The following is a 24,448-nucleotide window of genomic DNA, read 5'->3' on the forward strand; positions in this document are numbered from 1 at the left end:
CCCTTTCCGACTCCCTACCTCTCTTAGACTTGGGGGCTGCATCTAAAGAAACGTCCATACCCTGAGGAACACGGGTGCGGTGACGGGTCTGTCATTTCCTTCCATACAGACAGGCCATATCCCTGACGGTCTCTCGTTTTCTTTCCTTGTCCCTCTTATGAGCCTCCCTGGGGAATCCACTGCGACAGACACCGAGTCAGCGACCAGAGGAAGAGACCGCCCCAAACCAGAAGAGGAGGACGAGATCGTGAAAGCAAGCCAAGAACCCCGGGACTCTGATCCAACCCCGTATCCCCCAACTAAAACAAATAAAAACCTAGCCCCTGGCTCACTACATTCGGCCTCCGCGTCTGTATATCCGGCCTGCTCTCCCACAAGTGGTGTCAGAAGTGGGATCCGCCAGAGACATGGAGGCAGTCATCGCACAAATGGCAGAGAACCAAGCCAACCTGGGGAAAGCCATGGAAAAATTCCTCGCGGTCGTAGAGGAAGACCGGGGGAAGTTGCAGCAAGCCCTCACCGACCAGGGGCCGACCCATGACGCAGCCATGGGGAAAATTGCGGACGTTTTGGGCCAGCAAAGAGGGCCGAGTACCCTTCCATCGGTTATATTGCACAAATACGTGGGTGGGGGAAGATCCAGAATATTTCTTCAATAACTTCGAACGCATGGCCTTGGCCGCAGCCTGGCCAGCAGACAAATGGGGACAATACCTGGGCCCTCTCCTATCAGGTGAATTACAGGCGTCTTACCAAGCCGCTAACATCCTTGGTACCACCCCTTATGCCGAAATAAAACAGTGCATCATGGAACGCTTAGGGGTAGACGATGAGACCTATAGGATGACGCTACGACAGATAAAAGAAGGACCCCAAGAGACCCCGAGGGCCTTATATTTCCGAGTGAGAGACATGGCCGATCGTTGGCTAAAACCCACTACCGCCACTAAGGAGGACATAATGGCAAAGGTCTATTTGGAGCAGTATCTTGTTTCCCTCCATCCACCCATCCAAAGATGGGTAAGACAGCATGCCCATCTTACCCTAGAGACCACTGTAGACATCGCTAGTGCCTATAACCGAGCACAAGAAGTACAAAAGGGACGAGACGAATTGGAGAGCCGGCTCAAGCGGGGCCCACCGACCTCCCCGACCCACACTCATCAGAAAACCAAACCCCATAACGGTAGTCCCTGGACCCCCTATATTCAGACCCCCTGGACTCTCTGTGGTGCGAACCCCTACCCCCGGACCTCAGTGTTATGGATGTGGAGGGCTTGGTCACATAGCACGGTTCTGCCCACAGAAAGAGGAACCGATGGAAATCGGCATGACGAGGAACTTCTATTGCCTTCCCCCGAAAACCACCACCCCTCCCTATCGTTGCGAAGTGTCTGTCAACGAACAGAGGATGACAGCCCTTGCAGATACCGGATGTAGACAGAGTGTAATACGTCCCCAGGATTTAGGGACCCGAATAGGACCTGTGGAAGGGACAGTGAACATCCAATGCGTCCATGGGGACACGAAGACCTACTCCACAACCCATGTGCAAGTACAAACCTCCACAGACCCCGGGTCGGCCTTGAAAGTGGGCCTCATTCAGCGCCTCCCAGAACAGATCATCTTAGGGAATGACTATCCTTACTTGCCCGCCTTGCTCCAGGAAGCCCCGCAATCAGATAGGGACTGGCTGAACACGGCCCCTTTTTCACAAGATGAAAACCCCGACTGGCCCCCTTCCAAACCCAGGAGGTCCCGCAATCAGAAAAGAAAGGAAAAAGGGAAAAACGTCTGCGCTCTTCCGGCGACCCCAATAGAAAATCCGTGGGAACATAGTCGTCAGTTCCATACGGTCCAACAGGAAGATCCGGTGCTACAGGAAGCCTGGAATAAAGCCCTGCCACAGGAAGACCCGTCCCACGTATGTCCTTATTTCTTTGTCAGGAATGGGCTTCTTTATCGGAAGGCAGACCCCAACAGTAACCCCCAGCTATTGATCCCTTCCCATTTTCGAGATAAGGTCCTATATTTAGCGCACAGTCATCTTTTAGGGGGGCATTTCCGGGAGGAAAAAACTGAACAGTTGATAACCCGACAGTTTTACTGGCCAGGGATTTAAAAACAAGTAAAGAGGTATTGTCGGGAGTGCCCGGTGTGTCAAAAAAATAGCAGGTACTGCCCACCCCGAGCTCCCTTACAACCACTACCCATTCTCGATGAGCCTTTCTGTAGGGTGGGTATGAACAAAATTGGTCCCCTCTTGCCTTCCTGAAGCGGGTGTCGGTATGTGCTGGTTCTTGTCGATTATGCTACAAGGTTTCCCCGAGGCCATCGCACTACGACACCCGAACGCCACCGCCATAGCAAAAGCAATGATTACAGTTTTCTCCCGGGTGGGATTCCCAAAAGAGGTCCTTACGGATCAAGGGACCCCGTTTATGTCTAAAGTCATGAAACAGGTGTGTACCCAGTTAGGGATCAAGCAAATTAGAACGGCGGCCTACCACCCCCAAACGGACGGGTTGGTGGAGCGTTACAACGCCACTTTGAAAACCACCCTAAAGAAACTCCTCGATCTAGAAACCAAACGGTGGGAAGACCTGTTACCCCTGGCGTTGTATGCCATTCGCTGCCACACCCAAAAGAGCACGGGGTTCTCCCCCTTTGAATTATTATATGGACATCAACCCCGATCCTTGTTGGATATGGCCCGGAAGGCCTGGGAAACAGAACCTAATGCTAGTACACCCCTGATTGACTACGCCTCAAACCTGAGAACCCATCTGGGACAGATCCGTACTATTGTTCGGAACAATATGGAGAAAGCCCAAGAGGCCCAAAAAGCTCAATACAACAAAAAAACGAAGGATAGATCCTTCAATGTAGGGGACGCCGTACTTCTGATGACCTCTTCCGATCACAAGTTATTGGGTCAGTGGCAGGAACCCTATGTGATCCTAGAAAAAGTAACCCCCGTCACCTATAAAATTGAATTGGACAAACAAAGAGGTACCTCCCAGGTGTATCACGTAAATCTATTAAAAAAATGGGAGGGACCCCTTCCTGTTTTAACTACCGTAGAAAACCCCCAAAACCCTTTATACTGCCAGTGTATAGACGGGGAGCTGCCTGGCGATATCGCCGCTGCACTGATAAAGACCCTCTTACCGTTACAGGACGTGTTTTCCAACATCCCGGGAAAGACCACTGTGGTGGAACACGCCCTCAAAACTGCTCCTGGGAAAGTAGTACGCCTAAGGCCATATCGTATTCCGGAGGCTCGCAGACAGGTCATACGCAATAAAGTACAGCAAATGTTGCAAATGGGGGTTATCGAACCCTCGGTAAGCGAATGGAATTCGCCAATCGTACTCGTACCGAAACCTGATGGGTCGGTGCGTTTTTGCATTGACTTTAGGGAAGTCAATAAAGTGTCTGAATTTGACACCTACCCCTTACCCCGGGTGGACGAAATGGTAGAGAGGATTGGAAGAGCTAAGTATGTCAGTACCCTTGATTTATGCAAAGGGTACTGGCAAATCCCATTACGAAAACAAGACCGAGAGAAAACGGCGTTTTCTACTCCCGATGGCCTGTATCAATTTGTTATGTTACCTTTGGGTTACATGGAGCCCCAGCCACATTTCAGCGGGCCATGAATCTCATTCTATGGCCTCACGAAGACTATGCCGGGGCATACATTGATGACATCATAGTATACAGCGAGACCTGGGAACAACATTTATCACACCTATATGCAGTGGTCCAGACATTGGGTAAACATGGGTTTAAAATCAATCCGGCGAAAAGCAACTTAGCTGCCCAAACCGTACAATATCTGGGTTACCTACTAGGAGAAGGCATGATTAGGCCCCAAGATAAAAAACTGACAGCCATTTCCCAAGTACCTTTTCCTCGCTCTTCTAAAGCCCTTAGAGCGTTCCTGGGTTTACTAGGTTATTATAGGAGGTTTATACCTCGGTTCTCCCACATAGCAGCCCTTCTCACCGACCTCCTACGAAAATCAGTGAACACAGAAGCCAGATTGAGGGATCCCAGCCCCGATGTAATACAATCCTTCAACGCCTTGAAAGCATCCCTGACCTCAGACACGGTGTTAGCCAGTCCAGACTTCTCTTTGCCATTTATACTCCAGACCGATGCCTCGGATCAGGGTCTGGGGGCTGTGTTATCCCAGAAGAACGACCAAGGGGAAGAAAAACCTATCCTGTACCTTAGCCGGAAACTATACCCCCGAGAACGGAACTATGCCGTTATAGAAAAAGAAGCCCTAGCCATCAAATGGGCGATTGACTCCCTAAAATATTATCTCGAAGGCCGAGAATTCACGCTTTACACTGACCATGCCCCCTTGGCATGGTTAGCCCGAAATAAAGGGAACAATGAAAGAATATTACGGTGGTTTCTGTCCTTACAACCGTATAGATTTCACACCCAGCATAGGAAAGGTAGTGAACAAACCAATGTGGACTTTCTCTCCCGTTATCCCCGTCACCCCCCCTCTAGAAAGACAGCAAGGGAAAAGGGATGTGAGAGGACCTCGGACCATACCATGCCTGCGACCCTTCCCCGCTCCTACCTGTAGGCCGCAACCGGGGAGACCGGCCTCGAACGATCCCGTGGACAGCAAACACCATTGCGGAGGCTGGCCCCACCCCATAAACTACAGTCCCCTACAGGTCCTGGCGCCGACAGGAATGACCCGGAAGGGGGAGGGACTAAACCCGGATGTGCTTCTTCACTACAGGAGAAAAGAAGCATCGCCACTGACGACGGAGGCACTGGTGCCGGAGAGAGGAGAGAGAGAGAGGAAGCAGCGACGGTGGAACAGGGAGAAGACCGAAGAGAAGAAGAAGAAGAAGCACAGCGTGACGAGGAGAAGTACCGGAGGAGGACGGAACCGGAGCAGAGAAAGGCCAGAGCGACGGGGCGGAGTCCAGAAGCAGAGGACGCCGACGAGGCCCCGGACGAAGCGTGGTACGAGGAGTGGTGGACCCCAAAGGAGGAGGCTGGAGAGCGGCCGCAACCAGGAAGTGTTGCGGCGGGGCCGGTGAGTGGATAAAACCACGGGATAAAGGGAGCGGGAAGCGGGTGGTAGACAAGGGGAGGGGTTGCCTACGGGGTCACCGAGGGTTGCTTTACTTTTGGTGGTGGTACAGTGGTGCTATCCAGAGCATCCTGGTTTTCTTTTTTCTATTTCCCCCCCCCCCTGCCTTCACCGTTACAGAGAGAGACACCCTCCCCAAAGGGCCCTCGATATCCTTGATCGGGCCCTTTCTGACTCCCTACCTCGCTTTGACTTGGGGGCTGTATCTAAAGAAACGTCCATACCCTGAGGAACACGGGTGCGGTGACGGGTCTGTCATTTCCTTCCATACAGACAGGCCATATCCCTGACAGTCTCTCGTTTTCTTTCCTTGTCCCTCTTATGAGCCTCCCTGGGGAATCCACTGCGACAGACACCGAGTCAGCCACCAGAGGAAGAGACCGCCCCAAACCAGAAGAGGACGACGAGATCGTGAAAACAAGCCAAGAACCCCGGGACTCTGATCCAACCCCGTATCCCCCAACTAAAACAAATAAAAACCTAGCCACTGGCTCACTACATTCGGCCTCCGCGTCTGTATATCCGGCCTGCTCTCCCACATTCAGAAAAAAAGAGAGAAAACTACAGATAAGGCTTTTTCAGTATTCCCGGTGAGTGAAAAAGAGCCAGTAGTAACAGAATATCCCATGAGAGAAATTCCTGGAAGAGGATATGTGAATGTTCGTCTAGACAGGATATTTTGTCATTTACCAATGATTTTCCAAGTTTAAGAGAAAAACCAGTTGAATGGTACCGAAAGGTAGAAAGGTTTGTCAAACTTTCAAAGGTGTTGTGCATAGATCTGAATGGTCTGTTTGAAATAATTGTACCTGCAGATTTATGGGCAGAATGTAAAATTACAATAGATTGGCCAACGCAAGAGTATCCTAGGGATCCAAAGACGGGAGCCCCTGATCTGGAAGTAAGGAAAAAAATATGATCAAGTAATTACCTTTTTGAAAAAATAAAGTACCTCCGAAAGAAACAGACTGGGTAAAAATTGACAGAACTCACCAAGAGGCTAAAGAATCTGTACATGCGTATTACGAAAGGATATTGTTGGCTTTTAAGCAATATAGTGGAGATGAGAAATTAAGCGAAAAGGATTTGAGTCATTTTGTGTACACATTTGTATATGGTTTAAAGCCAGAGGTTAGTGAAATGATCAAACAACATACAGTATATTGGCAGAATAAAAAGATGGATGAAGTGTTACGACATGCAAAATATTTTAGTGATGAAATTGAAGCCAAACAACGTAAACTGAAAGAAAAGGCAATGTGGGCACAGGTTAAGGTAGCTGAGCGACAAGAAGCCCAGTTGATCGAGCAAGCTAATGGTATGGGCCAAGCAAAACAAAAACCTAATATTGGAAAAGGAAAAGGACAGACCATAATAGAGGAAGCTAAGAAGAAGTGGCCATGTCATAATTACGAAAAATTAGGGCATTGGAAATCCGAGTGTAAATTGCCACCGAGAGCTAATGGTGATAATTCATCATTGAATCCACAGGTGCAGAATGAGGTGAGTTGCCAACCGCCATGACCGCAGCAGGTTGTTGCCCAACAGTGTCAGGTGCCAAAGCCACCTTTTCCACAGCACGTAAATCCTCAGAGATACAGTAATGAGACCGGATTCTACACCGAAGAACAGGGAACAAAGCTACCACGTGCTAGTGCCGTTTCGCAATATTGGCTGCAACGCAATGAGAGTGAGTCAGAAGAGAGTTATTGCGGTGCCAAGGGGAGGAAGAGGAGTGCGTACTTGGCGGAACTCTAGAGGTAGACCAGGCAGGACCCTTTGTAGATGGGAAAGGGAATGAAGCAAATATTACTTTCCTAGTGGATACTGGTGCTACTCGTTCAACTGTTAGATCAGCTGAAGTGAAAAATCTTCCTCTCTCGGGTGAAACAAACCAAGTAGTTGGGGTCTCAAATAGACAGATAAAAGCTTACCTTACTGATCCTGTTAAGGTTAAAATAGGGATATTTACGGACATGCATCGATTTGTCGTGTGTGACACTAGTCCTGTAAATCTGTTGAGGAGAGATTTGCTGTGCAAAATGAATTGCACTATCTTTTGTACCCCCGATGGTATAGCTTTTGAAACTCCTGATGAAGATGGAGTAGTTTCTTTTCTGTAACTCCAGTTCTGTAGTAGGGGTATCTCTGTTATAGTCATAATCTAGTGAATAGTCCCGCCCATGTGCGTGGACCCCGGAGCAATAAAAAATAATCTCTAAAGGTGACAAATCATGCAGACCTGCATACACCTTTAAGAGAATTTAATTTAAAGACAGATAATGCAGCCTATACCCACAGGCTACACTGTCCAGTACTTCAACTAGAATTCCACCAACATCCACAAACAGCACTGCCTGTCTAGCTTTTCTCCCCATAGGAAAAAACCCTGCCTCTACCAGCAAAAGCCTCTGGCATGATAGAGAGGAAGGAGTGGACAGACAAGCCCCATAGGCTGCCATGTGGCTTAAAACAGGATACTGTGCCTTTAAGAAAACTTTCCAGATTTCCGGAACTTTCCCCAGTATCCCAGAATGCCCAGCAGGTCCCATTTACTTTCAGTTCTTTTTGAAGGCGTAGCAAGCCAGACCTGTAGCATTCTACCTATGAATAAGTATCTCTCCACCGGGGAGGAGGGCGGGCGCTTATGACTATAACAGAGATACCCCTACTACAGAACTGGAGTTACAGAAAAGAAACTACTCCTTCTGTAGTAGGGGATCTCTGTGTATAGTCATAATCTAGTGAATAGAATGGCAAGCCCATCCCCACACAACAAAAGCGGTGGAGAACACACAAGACACTACCACTACTGTGCGAACAAATTTCGCAGCGAAGCCTGCCCAACCTGAGCATCTGCCCTGGCATCCGTGTCCAGACAGTAATGCGCAGCAAAGGTATGGACCGACTTCCAAGTGGCCGCCTTGCAGATTTCCGCAATAGGAACATTACGCAGCAAAGCCGTCGTGGCAGCTTTGCCCCTGGTGGAATGAGCCTTAGGTTTACCCCCTAAGGTCTTATTAGCCTTTTGATAACACAATTGTATGCAGGACACAATCCACAGAGAAATGGACTGCTTGGAGGTCGCAAGACCAGTCCTGACTGAGCCATAATTAACAAACAATTGGTCAGACCTACGAATATCCTTGGTCTTATCCAGATAAAATTTCAACACCCTTCGAACATCCAGGGAATGGAGAGCCCTTTCCGCTGGCGAAGAGGGATTCTGAAAGAACGTAGGTAAAGTTATGGTCTGATTGACATGAAAGTCCGAGATAACCTTAGGAAGAAACTTAGGGTGAGTACGCATCACAACCTTAGCAGCATGAAACACAGTATAAGGTTCTTGACAACATAATGCCTGAAGTTCACTCACCCTGCGGGCCGATGTAATGGCCACTAGGAACGCCGCCTTCCAGGATAGGTGCTGCAATGAAGCCTTGTGAATAGGTTCAAAAGGCTCCCTCATCAGTCTGGACAGCACCACATTCAAGTCCCAAGAAGGCGAGGGAAGTCTGACAGGAGGGAACACCTTCTTCAAGCCTTCCAAAAAATCCTTGACCACAGGGATCTGAAAGAAGGAAGTCTGTGAAGGGCACTTCCTGTAGGCAGTCAAAGCAGCCAGATGAACCTTAATGGAATGGAAATTAAGGCCAGACTGCGCCAGATGTAAAAGGTATGGAAGGATGACCTCTTCCTTACATGTTGTCGGATCAAAGTTCTTGGACTTACACCAGATACAGAACCTCTTCCACTTGTAAGCATAGGATGTCCTAGTGGAAGGTCGCTTAGACTCCTTCAGAATGTCCATACAATCGTCTGGTAGATTCAGATGGCCATATTGCACTATTTCAGGAGCCATGCCGCCAAACTCAAAGACGAGAGGTTGGGGTGCACCATCCGCCCCCCGAACTTCATGAGAAGGTCCGGCCTGCACGGCAACCGCATGTGAGGAAGGAGAGACCGGTGAAGAAGGTCCGTGAACCACCACTGCCTGGGCCACTCCGGGGCGATCAGGATCATCCGCGCCCTGGACTGGGACAGCTTGATGAGCACCGCCGGAATCAGGGGAATGGGTGGAAAAGCGTACAGAAAGCTGTTCGACCAATCGATCCATAGCGCATTCCCCAGCGTCCCCCGCTGGTAGTACCTGGATGCGAAGTCTCGGCATTTGCTGTTTTCGGCGGTGGCGAACAGATCTACGTCTGGAGTCCCCCACCTTGCGAAGACTTCTCCTAGTACTTCGTCGTTTATGACCATTCGTGGTTTTCCTGAATCAGCCTGCTCAAGGCGTCCGCCTGAGCATTCTGCACCCCTGGCAGATGCGTGGCCGTAATAGTCAGTCCTCGGGCCAGCAACCAGCGCCAGATCGCCTGCGCCTCCTGCGACAGAGTGCGCAATCTCGACCCCCCCTGCTTGTTGAGGTAATACATCGTGGTTGTATTGTCCGTCTGTATCAGCAGCGAGCTGGTCTGGAAGGACGGAAGGAAGGCCTTCAGTGCCAGGAAGACAGATCTGAGTTCCAGGAAATTGATGTGGTACGTCTATTCCAAAGGAGACCATAGCCCTTGAATCTGCAAGTCCCCGGAATGCGCTCCCCAGCCCTGGAGAGAAGCATCCGTCACCACATTCGTCGTGGGAATGTCCTTGTGGAAGGGAACCCCCTTGAGGAGGTTTTCCGCCGAACACCACCACTTCAGAGACTGAAGAGCATGCAGAGACAGTCGTATCTTGTCGTCCCAAGAGCCTGTCCTCTGATCCCACTGATCCTCCATGCACTCCTGCAGTGGTCGCATGTGTAGCCGTGCGTGAGGAGTGAGGAAGATACAGGAGGCCATCGATCCCAGTAGAGAAGACACCTTCCTCACAGTCGTCGATGGAGCAGTCCTGAGGTCCTGAGCCTTCCGAAGGAGTGATAACCGTCTCTCCTCCGAAGGAGACACGCTTGCTGACCGCGTATCGATGGAGGCCCCCAGGTACTGTATGCACTGTACCGGAGTCGGGACCGATTTGAACATGTTGACGTGTAACCCCAGCTTGTTCAAGAGCTCGCACGTCCATCGGAAGTGTTCTTGCGCTTCCTCGAAGGATGATGCCTTGATCAGCCAATCGTCCAGATACGGGTAGACAAACACCTTGCTCCTCCGCAGGTGTGCCGCCACCACCGCCATGCACTTCGAAAAGGTCCTGGGAGCGCAGATTTCAGCCCGAATGGCAGTACTGTGTATGGATAGTGATTGGCGCCGACTTGGAATCGCAGGAACTTCCTGTGCTTCCGTGCTATGGGCACATGGAAGTATGCATCCTGTAGATCTATGGCACAGAGCCAGTCTCCCCGTTGCAGCTGAGGGTAAATCTGGTGCAACGATAGCATGCGAAACTTCTCTCTGCGAATCCACTTGTTTGCTTGTCGCAAATCCAGAATGGGCCTGAACTCGTTCTTGTCCTTCTTGCGAACGAGGAAAAACCGAGAGTACAGACCTCTTCCCCTTTGAGACAAAGGTACCTCTTCTACCGCCTTTTTTCTCAACAAGATGTCTGCCTCCGCCTGGAGCTCTCTCAGCTGGAATCGAGAGCTGACCGGCGGAATCGCTGGAGGCGGCCTGATGAACCGAAGACTGTATCCATTGCAAACAATATTTAGCACCCACTTGTCCTGAGTAATTTTTCTTCACTCTGCCGGAAAAAATTGAATGCTTCCCCCCACTGGAGTGGGTAACGGTTGAGGGGGAAGTAGCCGCTCAGGGCCGAGACCCGGCCGGGCCCTTGTTTGTGGTAGTAGCCTGCTGGCCTCCTCTACCCCTCTGGCGCTTCTGGAAGGGCTTGCGGAACTGCTGCTGTTGTGGCTGCTGCTGTCCCGAGCCCTGCCCACGCCCTCGGCCCGACGACCCGAACCTCCTCTGGAACGGGCGTTTCTTTTTCTCGGCCTTCTCCAACCCGACGGCCGTCAGGGTTTCCGCCTCAGCCTTCATGCGGGCCATCTCATCGTCCGCATGCTTCCCGAACAGGGTTTCCCCGAGAAGGGCAGGTTGGCCACTCTTTGCTGCGCCTCTGGCTTGAGGGACGTCAGGCGCAACCACGAATGGCACCGCTGGTGGACGCCATGACAGTAGGCGTGGGCGGCCAATAGCGATACATCCGCCGCTGCGCTGATCGTTTGGTTAGAAACCAGCATGCCTTCGCGCACCGTCTCCAAGAAGTCCTCCTTCTTGTCTCGTGGCAGGAGGTCCGCATATTGCTGCAGGGACTCCCACAGGGCCCGGTCGTAACGGCCCAACAACGCCCCTGCACTCGCCGCCTTCATGGTGGTGGCGGCGGTACCACACACCTTCCTGCCCGCAGAGTCCAGCCAGCGGCTTTCTTTGTCCGGTGGAACCGTGGAGGCTGGGGCGGTCGCATGTTGTTTTCTTGCCGCCGTCACGATCACCGAATCCGGCTTCGGGTCCACTCTCAAAAAGGACGGATCCGACTCCGGGGCCCTATACTTCTTCATGAGCCTGGACGGAGCGGCCTTCGTCGTCGCGGGAGTGAGGAACAGTTCCAAGGCTGGTTCCACCAGTCCAGGTACGAGAGGCAGTAGGGGGCGAGACAAGTGCCTTTTATGAAGCGTCTCAAATATCACGGACGTCGTGGGTGTTGGAACCGTCACCGTGATACCCAACTTTGCAGCCCCTCGCAACAGCACCTCTTGGAACGAGACCAAGTCGTCCACCAGAGACACCCTAGTCCCCGGGGAGTCCGACAGCGTCGGGGAAAGGTCTCTGTCCGAGGAGCGCGTGCGCGACCTGGACCTATACCTCCTGCGGCGTCGTCTTGAGTCCGACGAGGACCGTCCACGGCTCCGTGACCTTCTCCTCCTGTGAGAGCGGGAGCGCGACCTCTTCGGCTTTGGCCTGTCCGCCGGTCTCGCTGGTCCAGGCGACCGTGGGCATCGTGGCTTCGGGGTCCCCTGCGGCGGAGTCGGGTACCGTGGAAGGGAAACCGACCTCGGGGGAACCGGCGGCGGTCCCACAGGAGTGCGTGGCAGCGACAGAGGCTGGGGTGGCGGAGGCAGCGTCCGCGGCGGTGGAGGTGGCGGTGACGGAGGCGGAGACGTTGGTGGAGGTGGTGGCGGTGGTGGAGGCGGTGGCAGAGGTGGGAGAGGCGGCGGTGACGGAGGCATCCGAGGAGGAGTATACACCACCGAGTACACTGATCCCGGCGATTCTCTCTTCCTCGACGTCGATCTTCTCCTCGACGGCGACCTGTGCCTCGACGGCGACCTGTGCCTCGACGGCGACCTGTGCCTCGACGGCGATCTTCGCCTCGACGGCGACCTGTGAGTCGACGGCGACCTGTGCCTCGACGGCGACCTGTGCATAGACGGCGACCTTCGCCTCGACGGCGATCTCAAACGTCTCGACGTCGATCTCCTTCTCCTCTTCATCGACGGCGAGCTGCGATCCCTCGACGGCGAACGCAGACGCCGGGTCTTCTCTCGACGCCGACCGCTGGACGGAGCCGACGACGGCGTCGTCGCCGACGACGCCGATGTAGTCGACGGCGGCCTATTCAGGTCCCTCGACTGCGATCGTCGACGCCGCTTCTCCCCAGAGCCCTGGGGAGACGGCGAGCAGACGGTGGTCATCCTCCTCGACGTCGCCGTCGACGCCCTCGACGTCGACGGGGAGTGGGAGCGCTTACTGGTCTTCCTGCCCCTGGGGAGCCCCCCAGAGGCCTCAGTATGGGCCAATCAGCCCTCCAGACCCACCTGGTGCCTTCAGTCTTCGCTCCTCCAGAACTTGAAGCCTGATTTTCATCCTGTCCTTCAGGGTCCTGGCTGAGAACGAGTGGCAGATGGTACAGCTTTCAGGCACGTGGGACTGGGGAAGGCAACCTATGCACACCTCGTGTGGGTCAGTTTTAGCCTTCTTTCGACCACATTCCGGGCACTTGTCGAACAAGCCAGGCATGTTAACAGTACCAGCTACTAAACACAAGAAAAAGTGACAAAAATTGCCAAAATCTCAATTAAACCCTTGAAAAGGGGAGAGCTCAATGCTCCAGGGTCCTGCTAGCAGGAGCCGGAAAAAAGAACTGAAAGTAAATGGGACCTGCTGGGCATTCTGGGATACTGGGGAAAGTTCTGGAAATCTGGAAAGTTTTCTTAAAGGCACAGTATCCTGTTTTAAGCCACATAATGGCAGCCTATGGGGCTTGTCTGTCCACTCCTTCCTCTCTATCATTCCAGAGGCTTTTGCTGGTAGAGGCAGGGTTTTTTCCTATGGGGAGAAAAGCTAGACAGGCAGTGCTGTTTGTGGATGTTGGTGGAATTCTAGTTGAAGTACTGGACAGTGTAGCCTGTGGGTATAGGCTGCATTATCTGTCTTTAAATTAAATTCTCTCTTAAAGGTGTATGCAGGTCTGCATGATTTGTCACCTTTAGAGATTATTTTTTATTGCTCCGGGGTCCACGCACATGGGCGGGACTATTCACTAGATGACTATACACAGAGATCCCCTACTACAGAAGTACTGTATAGAATGACAATGGCAAACTTAGAACCTGAGATCACGGAGGCATTTGATCCGGAAGGATTGCCTCAAGAGCTGAAGTAAACAGTGAAACCCTAAGTATGGGATTTCACAGGAGAGGATGTTGGATTAATGAAAAAAGTAGATCCTGTGAAAATAGTTGTAAAAGAAGGAGTAAATTACCCGAATATTCCTCAGTATAAAACACCAGAGATAATTGCAGGAGTAACGCCTGTAATAGACAGAATGATTGAACAAGGAATTCTGAGAGAAATAACGAGTAGCCCATGTAACTCTCCGATCATGGGTTGGAAAAAAACTAATGGAACTTTTAGGATAGTACAGGATTTGAGAAAAGTGAATAAAATTGTTGTTCCGTGCTGTCCCATTGTACCGAACTCTTCGGTAATTCTATATCCGATTTCCCATGATGCAGAATGGTACACAGTCATTGACTTGTGTCATGCTTTCTTTTCTATCCCATTGCACCCTGATAGCCAACAAATTTTTGCGTTCCGGTTTGGTGAGCGTATTTTGGGATGGTGCCGTATACCTTAAGGGTATACAGAAAGTCCATCAATATTTAATCAGATTCTAAAGAAGTCATTGGAAGATTTAAAAATGCCCGAAAGTTCAGTGCTTGTACAATACATCGATCACCTATTGGTGGCATCGAAGACGCGAGAGGCATGTGTGGTGGACACAGTTCCACTGTAAAAACATTTGGCCGATGGAGGACTCACTCAAAGTATCCCCATCAAAATGACAGTTTTGTCAGAAAGAAGTACAATACTTAGGTCATAAGATTGAAAAAGGCATGAGAAGGGTGACAGTGGACAGGATTAAAATAATAAAAGAAATGAGAGCACCAATGACACAAAGAGAAGTCAGAATGTTTCTTGGAATGGTAGGATATTGTCGCCAGTGGATCAGCAACTTCTCGCTGATTGCAAAACCACTGGTACGCCTAACAAAAAGTGATGTAAAAGATCCCCTTGAGCTGAATAAATAAGAGATGAAAGCTTTTAGACAATTGAGAGACAGCCTGCTGTGAATCACCAGCTCTTGGAATGTCTGAATACGAAAAGGAATTTGAGCTCTGTAGTAGTGAGAGATGGATGTGCACGTTCCGTGTTGGTACAAAGACATGGATGATTGAGGCGACCGATTGCCTATTTTACAGCTGTGTAAGATCCAGTAGCTGTAGCTTTGCCCGGTTGTTTGAAAGCTGTGGCAGACACGTGTAAAAGCTTGGAAAAAAGTGAAGGAATTGTGATGGGATATCCTGTGAGAGTGTTTGTGCCCCATGATGTGGCAATCCTTTTGACAAGGCGTAAAACCCAGTTCATGACGCATAGTCATCTAACCAAATATGAAAAGGTAATTTTGGGTGCTACAAATGTGAGTCTTGTAAGATGCACTAATGTGAACCTATCGACAATATTACCTGATGCTGTGAATGTGGAAGTGAAGGATGTTGCGGATCATGATTGTTTGGAAGCGCTTGATTTTTTCACCAAACCGCATCCGGACATCAAAGATGGGCCTCTGAAAGAGTGACTATGTGATGTTTGTGGATGGGTCATGTCTACGAACTGGGGAAGGGATTTTGAGTGCTGCCTATGCTGTGTGTACTGTAGCGACGGTATTGGAAGCCTCTTGTTTGAGAGGGGTGCGATCTGCTCAAGTTGCTGAATTGTTTGCACTGGTCAGAGCATGCAAGTTGTGAAAGAATCTACGAGTCACTGTGGTTACTGACAATCAGTATGGGTTTGGAGTGGAGCATTACTTTGGCCAGAGAGGTTTCTTGACGTCGAGTGGAACTCCAATCAGAAATGCAGAAATTGTTGGAAAATTACTTGAGGCGATATAGCTGCCTAAACAGATTGCTGTTATAAAATGCGCAGCCCATACGAAAGGAACTGACTATGTGTCAGCCGGAAATGAGTTTGCCAATAACCTAGCACAGTATTGTGCGCGAAACCAAACTTCCTTAAACCGTAATAGGGAGAAGGAAATGGAGTCGTGTCCCTTGCTTTTTACTAAAACAGAGTACATGGGATGAAGTGAAACAGTTACAGGAAGAGGCAGGGGAAGAGGAAAAGAAACAGTGGATAAAAAACAGGATGTGCACCACGAGAGACAGACAGAGTTCGCGTTTACAGCGATGGAAGACCAGTAATGCCTGAATGCATGATCTCTACCATGGCACAGATGTACCATGGGCAGGCTCACATAGGTAGGGATGCCGCAATTAGACATTTTAAACAGACCTGGTATAATGCAAAGTTTAGACTTATAGCGGAGAGCCTTTGTCAGAGATGCCTTATATGCCAGCAATATAATCCAGGAAGGAAAACTGTGGTGAGCTTGGGAACCATAGGACGGGACGGAGGTCCTTTCACTCAAATAAAGCTTGATTTTATTGAAATGCCCTCATGTAACAGGCTAAGATATGTACTGGTGATTGTCTGTTTTCACGTTGGGTTGAGGCTTATCCGACCAGAAGGAATTATGGAGTTACTGTAGCAAAACTCCTACTGAGAGAATTCATTCCTAGGTTTGGTTTCCCAGTAACGATTGAATCACATAGAGGAACACATTTCCAGAATTAAATTATAAAATTGATTCGTGAAGCACTGAATGTACAACAGAAACTGCATTGTGCCTACCGACCAGAGGCTTCTGGAGTGGTGGAGCAGATAAATGGCACCAATAAAGAACAGATTGGGAAAAATGTGTTTGGCCACAGGTTTAAAATGGCCAGATGTCTTGCCTCTTGTCCTCATGACAATTCGGTCAATTCCTGATAGACCAGTGGTCTGAGTCCCCATGAAATTATCATGGGTAGGGCAATGAGACAGGTTTTCATTCCTGTCAACAAACTACTGCCTATATCTGATGACTTAGTCTTGGATTATTGCAAAGGATTGGCTGATATGGTACATTCTGTGTTTCATCAGGTTGGACCAGATGCGACCACTCTCGAAAACAAAGTCCTGGAGATTGGGTACGCATCAAAGTACACAGAAGGAGAAATTGTCTGGTTCCACACTGGGGAAAAACGCGTCAAGTGATTCTGACAACAACGACTGCTGTGAAGTCTGCAACGGTGAAGAACGGGATTCACGCCAGTCACACTCAGAGTTCCAAGTCCGGAAGATCAATCTGAAGAGGAACAACAAGACGCATCAGATACCAGCTCTGAATCAGAAGAAACGAGAATAAGACAAAACCCAGGAGCAGGTGAAGCGGATTTAGGTCAAATTGTTGGGCAAGAAAATATACCCCCAAGAAGACGACTTGAAATTTCTGATTCCAGTTCTGAATCAGACACAGAATCAGTGGGAACACAATAAAGAATAAATGAGAATACTGGAGAGACTGAACAAGTAATCTTTGGCAAGGAAATCCCGAGTACAAGCACAAGAGAAATTCCACCCGAAATCAGAGATAGAAGGTGAGAAATTAGATACAGAGAGTGAGGGTGAGGTAATTGCGGAAGAACCCTGAGGAGGTGTAGGGACACAACACACAGGTAGAAAAAGGGACAGTTACTCAGCAGGAAGATTGCGTGGAAGAAACACGAGGAGGGATAGATACAGACAGGGAGCCTGAGGTCCTGAGGATAAAATCCAAAGAAAGCAAAATCCAGACCAATACAGAATCTGAAGTGAGTGAAGAAGAAAGCAAAGGGGGAATAACTTTAAGGAAAAGAGCTTGGAAAACAGAGCGAGAAGGGAAAGGAACAAATTTAAAAAGGCAGTCAAAAGAAGAAATTTGGCCCAACAAACTCAAAAGATTGAGATACCGATTAACCAGAGTAAAATCTTCTAATGCTAAACAAGTGAATGAAGTGTCTAGTCAAGAAAAACAAGAAGACAGTGATCAGAAACACTTGCAAGGAGCAAAGATGATAAAGAAACCGAACCAGAAGTACAAGTCACCGGAATGGACATATGTGGCACTTCCTGATATACAAGAGGAAGCGGATAGCCAAGAAAGTCTAGGAGTGACTGTGCAGAAAGTGGTTGAAGAAGAAGAAGATTCTGAAATCCTGGACATCAAAGAAGAAACGGATTATCAGGAAGTTCTGAACAAAGATCGTGAACCTAAAGGCAAAGACGATCCATGCATGGATTGAAATGACAAAGGAAATCACAAGGAATTAAAACTCCGGACGAGACACGTGACCAGAAAGGAACCAAGTAGGCAATCCGAGCCTTAGGTTTAGACAAAGGAAATTGTGGAAGAAAAGAGGCCAAGTCAAAAGACACTGATCATTACCGAAATGGCAAACGAAGAAAGTAGAAAACTTTTACACCATCTTCGGAGAGACATGTGGGTCGCTCCGAAGATGGTGTAAAATGTGTTTTTGTTGTACAGGATTACTAATGCTTGTCTAGATCATATTAGCAATAACAATTTCAATTAGAGTAACATTTGAAGATATAGAAGAACACACCGAAAACAGAACTAATAAGGAAAAGATTGACGAGTCATGTTACACAACTGGTAGATAGAACAGAACTTCATATGGATAAGTGTATAAATGATTTTTCTAATAATGTTTTTTCAAAGTTGTTGTATGAATATGTGAAGACCATGGAGGTTAGAGACTTACGTTTGTATGCAGTGTCATTTATCACCTTCCCTTGACATATGGGATAACTTGCAGTGTTTTAGCTAGTTTCTTTTATAAGACGGGAGCATTAGAATACTATTACACTGATGTAGATAATATTTTTTCACGGATTCCTGTAGTTCCTGAACTAAATAAGGTGATTCCTGGTAGAACATTAGGTGAATTTTTCCTGGAAACAAGAGAGTTAACTTTAGAAAAAGTGCTTAAGAATAATCTTGCGTGTAGTTTGAGAAGAGAAGAAAAAACTTCCCTGAACATGGTAGAGGAGAGTTAAAATGCAAAGGAAAGCGTCTGGGGAAAAGATGGAAACAACATTTTGGGATGTTGGAAAGGAAAATCATTTAAAGGGAGAAACATATCCAGCAATGGCTTTAGATTGGTCCCAGAAAGGGAAATTGTGCATCAGTAGAGACAATACTGTATATGATAATTATTTTGTAGGTGCAAGTGAATGCCATGACTTATATAAAATCATGGGAGTATGGGGATTTAAAGGAGGAAATCCGGTATTCCCTGGAATATATTATATTTGTGAGAACAGGGCTTATTATAGGTTACGGGACTACTGGTATGGGACATGTTATCTAGGCCTGGTCTTCACAAAAATATTTCATGTGGGAAGGGGAGAGAACGGTTTGCATGAAATAGGTAGACAACTAACAGGCAGATAAAGACAAAGTTGGTCAGAAATTATAGGTGATATTTTTGGAGCACTGATACCAGAAGTTGGAATATTTCTGAATGCACATAAAATTATAAAAGTGTCAACAGTTGTGGATCGGTTATCAATGAGCACAGCTGGAAGGTTCTTAATGGTGAATACCGAAATGGTTGCCATGAGAGCTATTTTTATGCAAAATCGACTTGCCCTTGACATTATATTGGCCCAAGAGGGAGGACTCTGTGGAAACCTAAAGGTACAACATTGCTGTACTTACATTCCTGACGAAAGTCAAAACTTAAAGAAATACATAAATAATATAACTGATTTGCATGAAGAAATTGTTCCACTGGAGGTTGAAGGTGTTTGGGAGAAACTTGGTAAGAGTTTTCACCTATTAAGAATTTATTAATAAAATTAGGTAGTTCCTTTGCGGGCAAGATATTGATACCGGTGACCTTTGTGATTAGATCAGTGTTAATATTGAGATTAGGATGTGTGTGCATAAAAAGAAGAAAATTACAAAATAAGATAAGAGAAAATAAGAAAAAGAAAAGAGAAGGAAATAAGAGAGATAGAATATATAGAATTAGAAGAGTTACAAGAAAACATGTACAAGAAAACGCTAGAGAATGATAGGGGAAATACTATGATGTAACCTAATAAATGCAAGGGGACAGAGTAAAACCATTTCCGTAGAAAATATGTAAATTTTTTTAGTGATTAGTGGTGATGTTAAAAATCACCAAAGGGGGGATTGATGGAGCAGGTGAAACAAAATTTTGTATACCTCCTCTATTTTGCATGAAATTAATTACATAATCATTTAAAATTAACTCATACTAATTAGGTTGAAGTGAAATAGTACTAACCAACATTTACACATTGATAAACACCAGATACACTTGGGACTTAAATGCTAATTGCATGGCAGAACAGCTAATTAATTAGCTATAGTACGCAAACTGACTTTAGATTGTGAAGTAAAAAATTGCATGATTTATGTTGCTTTTGTGATGGTCTGTGCTTTCAGTACTGCAGAATGGCGAGTATTATTGCTTTAAATGTTGCTACAAGCTAGGTGAATACTAATATACATTGGGATTAGAGTGGGAATAAACATTAGAATCTTCAATTCTCTATTTTAATTATTATGTCTGTTTTTGCTTAAGTTGGCATTCGGGCCTACTAGGCCGCAGTAATTAAAATGGAGGTCCTATGAAGCCGCCGTCATGTGAGCGCAATGACTTCTGCGCAGAATCGGATGGCTCTGGAGATCTCCGGGGGACCTCAGCTCTGCGACACCATATTCCTTGTCAAGGATATGTGCGTGGAGGGTGGCCAAATGAAGGACGGTGTGAACCTCCAAGGGGACAACGGAGGACCTGTATAAACGATGCTTGCTCGTTATCCGAACGTTACTTATGGATCTTTCGCCTGTGAACCAAGTGAATAATGTAAGATTTTCACTTTGCTATGCCAAGTCTCGTGAAGAACCAGTTTACCCTTGGAACTTTTTGAAAGCCTTGCAAATTGACCCCGGACTGTCCAATCAGAACATTTCTCTGCCCCTAAATTGTTTCATGTTGATCTGAAGTAAGAGGGAAAAGGGTATAAAATACCCTCATCCGCCAAAGGGGGTGGTTCATTGGGCTGATCTTTCATGGCGGTGGGTCTACGTTGAGCTGATGAAGATTTCCATGGTTTACCTTGGGTTTCTTTGATTTTCGGGATGTTATTTCATATGATGGTTTGATCGTTCCTGAGGGTCGGACAGTTATCCCGGAGACTGTAGCAGAGAATTCAGATAATTCTCTGTTTGATCTGAGGGTCGCCAACATTTGAGATTTGGTAACTATTAAATGCACTTTCTAAATCTATGCGTATTTATCAAAAGTTCGATTTCTCCTTTAAATAATATTGAATTTATGTTATGACCTGAAGTGCCTAAATGCTAATGTAGAGAAAATTATTATTAGATAAACAAAATTTGAATTAATAATAAATGAGTTGTGATTCTTCAATGGAGTACAGAAAATAATGAGATTTCCTAGGCTTTATTGTGTTTTAGCTGGTTCTAATTCACCATCAACTAGTCCAACTAATTGGTCCATCAACCAAGTGGTGGAGTGCCTTGATGTTAAGGTCAGGATTCTATAGGTGCACATGTATATAATATAAAGAAATGTAATCCTGATAGATAATAAGGTATCCACATGTCCAGCGCTTTTTCTCCTGTGTACGGATTCAAATGAGACAAGTGCGTGCTGGTGTTATGGGCCCCACCAATAAATGAGTGTATGAATGAGTTGTTGGGATTACGAATCTGTGACATAGGGAGAATATGTAAATTTGCCCCTCGCGCTGAATGATAGGCAATACGCCAAAAATGTGCCACCTGTGACGCAACCCTTTTACCGGATGAGTTCAATAGTTTAGATTCTTTGTCTGGCTGAGGGGCATTACCTGTGGTTTGGGAATTTGCCAGTTTACCGGCATTTGCCAGTACTAATGAATCCAGGGGGAGTTGAACCTTAATTTAAGCTGGATCAGTTGGAGCTGGTTTGTATTTCTTTTCAATTCTAGGATTGAGCACTCTAGCCCTGACCGGATCTTTAAAAACCTCAGGGGCATGTTTATTCATCCCTTTTAGCATTGGGAGAGTATTTGTTTTTTGAGGCTGCGAGAAGGTCTTTAATAAAAAATCTTCCTCCAGGGGGTCTGAGTGGAGTTGAACTCCATGATATTGTGCAGCTCTATTGATCAGTTGTGCAAACACTACGTTGTCATCTGGAGGGGATGGTCTAGAGGGATATACATTTGGGTCAGGTACATCTGGGACATTATAATCTTCCCAAGAGTCATGAGGTGGGATACTGCGTGTGTCATCGTCAGTATCGTCATGATCATGTGGTGGGTCTATGTCCTCATCCCCACCCCCTATATCCTCATCATCATCTTATGGTGCAGGTGAAAGAGGAGGCACGGGAGAGTGTGCTGGAGAGAGTGTTATGGTTGGAAGCTGTGGAGGTGAAGAGAAAGGCCTCATAGGTGAGGTGGCTGAGTCTTTTTTCTTAAAGGTTATCTCAGATGTTTAAGGTGTTCAATTTCCTATTTTTAGGTGGTATAGAGGTGACTTGGCCAGAGATCAATATGGAGTGTCTTTTGCTTCGGATCCGGTGGATCTGGATGAAGCGGCTCTTTTGATGCACGGTCTTTTTTTGGTGCAGAGGACTTAGGCTCCGAGTGGTGTTTTGGCCTGCTTTTTCGGATCCGAAACCTTGGGTTGAATTTGTTTCGGCGCTGAAGAGTCCAGTGTGGGCGGGACCTTGGATTTCTCTTTTGGTGCCGAAGAGTCTGGTGTCAACTGCAACTTGGGTTTGTGTTTGGGTGCTGAAGATTATTTTTCGGTAACGTGATGTGGCTGGCTCGATCCCGAGCTGCCTGAAGGCTTTGTAGACCGAGGCGGGGCTTCTGAAGTATTGTCACGATGTCAACCCAGACCCGAAGGTGAAGGTGTTACCAGAGCCTTGTGTTTTTTTGGGGCAGGGGCGTTGACATCAGTACTCATGCTACGTTGACCTGGAGTAATCGTCTGGTCTTCTGAGTCTGATTCGTCGGCTTCGGAGATGCTGGCTTGTTCATCTCCTGTCTCTGGTCTGGATCACCGGGGCCTGCCTCGAAGATGTTGTCCGGCGCCGAGACTGTTGATCTGGACATTTCGTGACGTCGAGCCCGGCTATCACGTATAGTTTTCTTGGACCTGAATGAAATCACAGGCCTGACAGTGTTGATTCTCGTGTTCTGGAGAGAGACAAAGGTTGCAGACCTCGTGGAGATCTGGGTGTGGGAATTTAGCCCCACACTTGCATTTTATGGAACGGAGTCCTTCACATATGCTGGTTGATGGCGTCGATCGGCTTAACGGCCCGCGTCGACGACTGAACTCGAAGATTGTTGCGTTTTGGATACGCGTCGATGGCGATCGAAACAATACTGTCGAACGGTGAGAGCTTTGCGCGTTGGGGGCTATCGAAAACAACACCTATCCGGAGCGAAGCAAATCACATCCGAACCAGATGGCAGAAAAAAACAAGCTGGAGATGGAGTCAATGCCCATGTGCACTACTAACCAAAGGAGGAGTCACCCATCTCGTGACTAGACTACAAAGACTTCTACAATAACAAAAGTAAAAACACCCAAGCCCAACACCAGATGGCGATCTATGCAAAAGTATGCAATCTACAGCTCATATGCCTCGACCAGAAAGTTTCAGCACCAGACCACAACACAAAAATAAATAATAACAACAATAATAATATTATATCGGAAGTATGCAGATAACGCTATAATTTCAGGGTCATCAATGTTAAAAAGAAAATACCTCTAAACCTTCCTGTTCAATTTGAGATTTTTGTGACCTCAAATAAGCACATTTATTACCAGCTAAATTATCACATGTAGGTAAAAGTAGTCCACTTCATAGTGGACTGTTTCAAAATTAATTAAAGAGGGCTCTTTAATACTCACCTGGGTGTTACCCCCACTGACATAGAGTACAGTTGGGTTCTGTGCTCTTGTGATCAATCGTCCCATCTCAATATGGCCAATGCAGTGATTCACCCCAAGAAGTGGCTTATTCCACAGTTGAGCAACTGTACGGGCTACAATTGCAGCAGTGAGCAATGGTGCCCCCATTCCTGGACCTGTGAAATAAACGTTTTAGTTCAGGTTTCATGCAAGTACACTATGCAGTATATTGTAAACAATAAAGTCTACAGATGGTTCTGTCGGGTACTCGACAGAACCATCTGTAAACTTTATTATCAATACCCAGGTTCGGAGGGACACAGGGTTACCCCATTGAATTTAATGGGGCACTGTAAACAGGCACTACATGCTGGTACAGAAAAATCTTTGTCCTATTGGACGTATTTGTGATATTACATTACACGAGTTACATAGTTTTCAACCAGAAGCATCCCTTTTTTAAGGGAACAGTAAATAATAGCAGACAAGTAAAAGTAAAAATGATTTCATAGAAGAAAATCCTTCTTACCTTGGATGACAACTGCAATTTTTCTCTAATTCCCTATGCTTCTAAAGCAACGTCTCCTAAACTGTGGGTCACGATCTACTGTTGGATCACAAGCTGATTTTTGGTTGGTCAGGAAAGTACGAGCAATGAATAAAGATGTCTTTAAATAAATTCCGTCTTTATCTTGTCAACATTATTGGTGCCTCAAAGGCAAGCTATGTCTTCTGACAGATTTCCGCACATTTATTTAACATGGATTGGAGTTTACTTTTCTTCCTGACTGCCAAGTGAGAGGAGTTTTTAAAGAGAATTATGAGACAATCTTGCTGGAGTACAGGGAGCGTTAAAGGAAAAGGCTGTATGATGTTTTTTGGATACAACAAAATTTGAATACCGGTAAATGAACTGTATGCAGTTAGTAAAGCAAAAAAGCAGCACATTTTTAGATATCGTATATG

At 47.2% G+C, this 24,448-nt stretch overlaps 1 protein-coding gene across 3 annotated transcripts in view; it reads right to left on the reverse strand.

Moving 5' to 3' along the window:
• OSGEP (O-sialoglycoprotein endopeptidase) overlaps positions 1 to 24,448 on the reverse strand; it is an 871,251-nt gene that overhangs the window by 743,529 nt on the left and 103,274 nt on the right. For all 3 annotated transcript variants that reach the window (XM_085611966.1, XM_085611965.1, XM_085611967.1), the window contains exon 4: positions 23,483 to 23,658. In XM_085611966.1, coding sequence (XP_085468092.1) covers positions 23,483 to 23,658 — 176 coding nt within the window. The remainder of the gene's footprint in view (positions 1 to 23,482; positions 23,659 to 24,448) is intronic.

The sequence above is a fragment of the Triturus cristatus genome, chromosome 6, assembly GCF_964204655.1.
Source record: "Triturus cristatus chromosome 6, aTriCri1.1, whole genome shotgun sequence".
Taxonomy (NCBI): domain Eukaryota; kingdom Metazoa; phylum Chordata; class Amphibia; order Caudata; family Salamandridae; genus Triturus; species Triturus cristatus.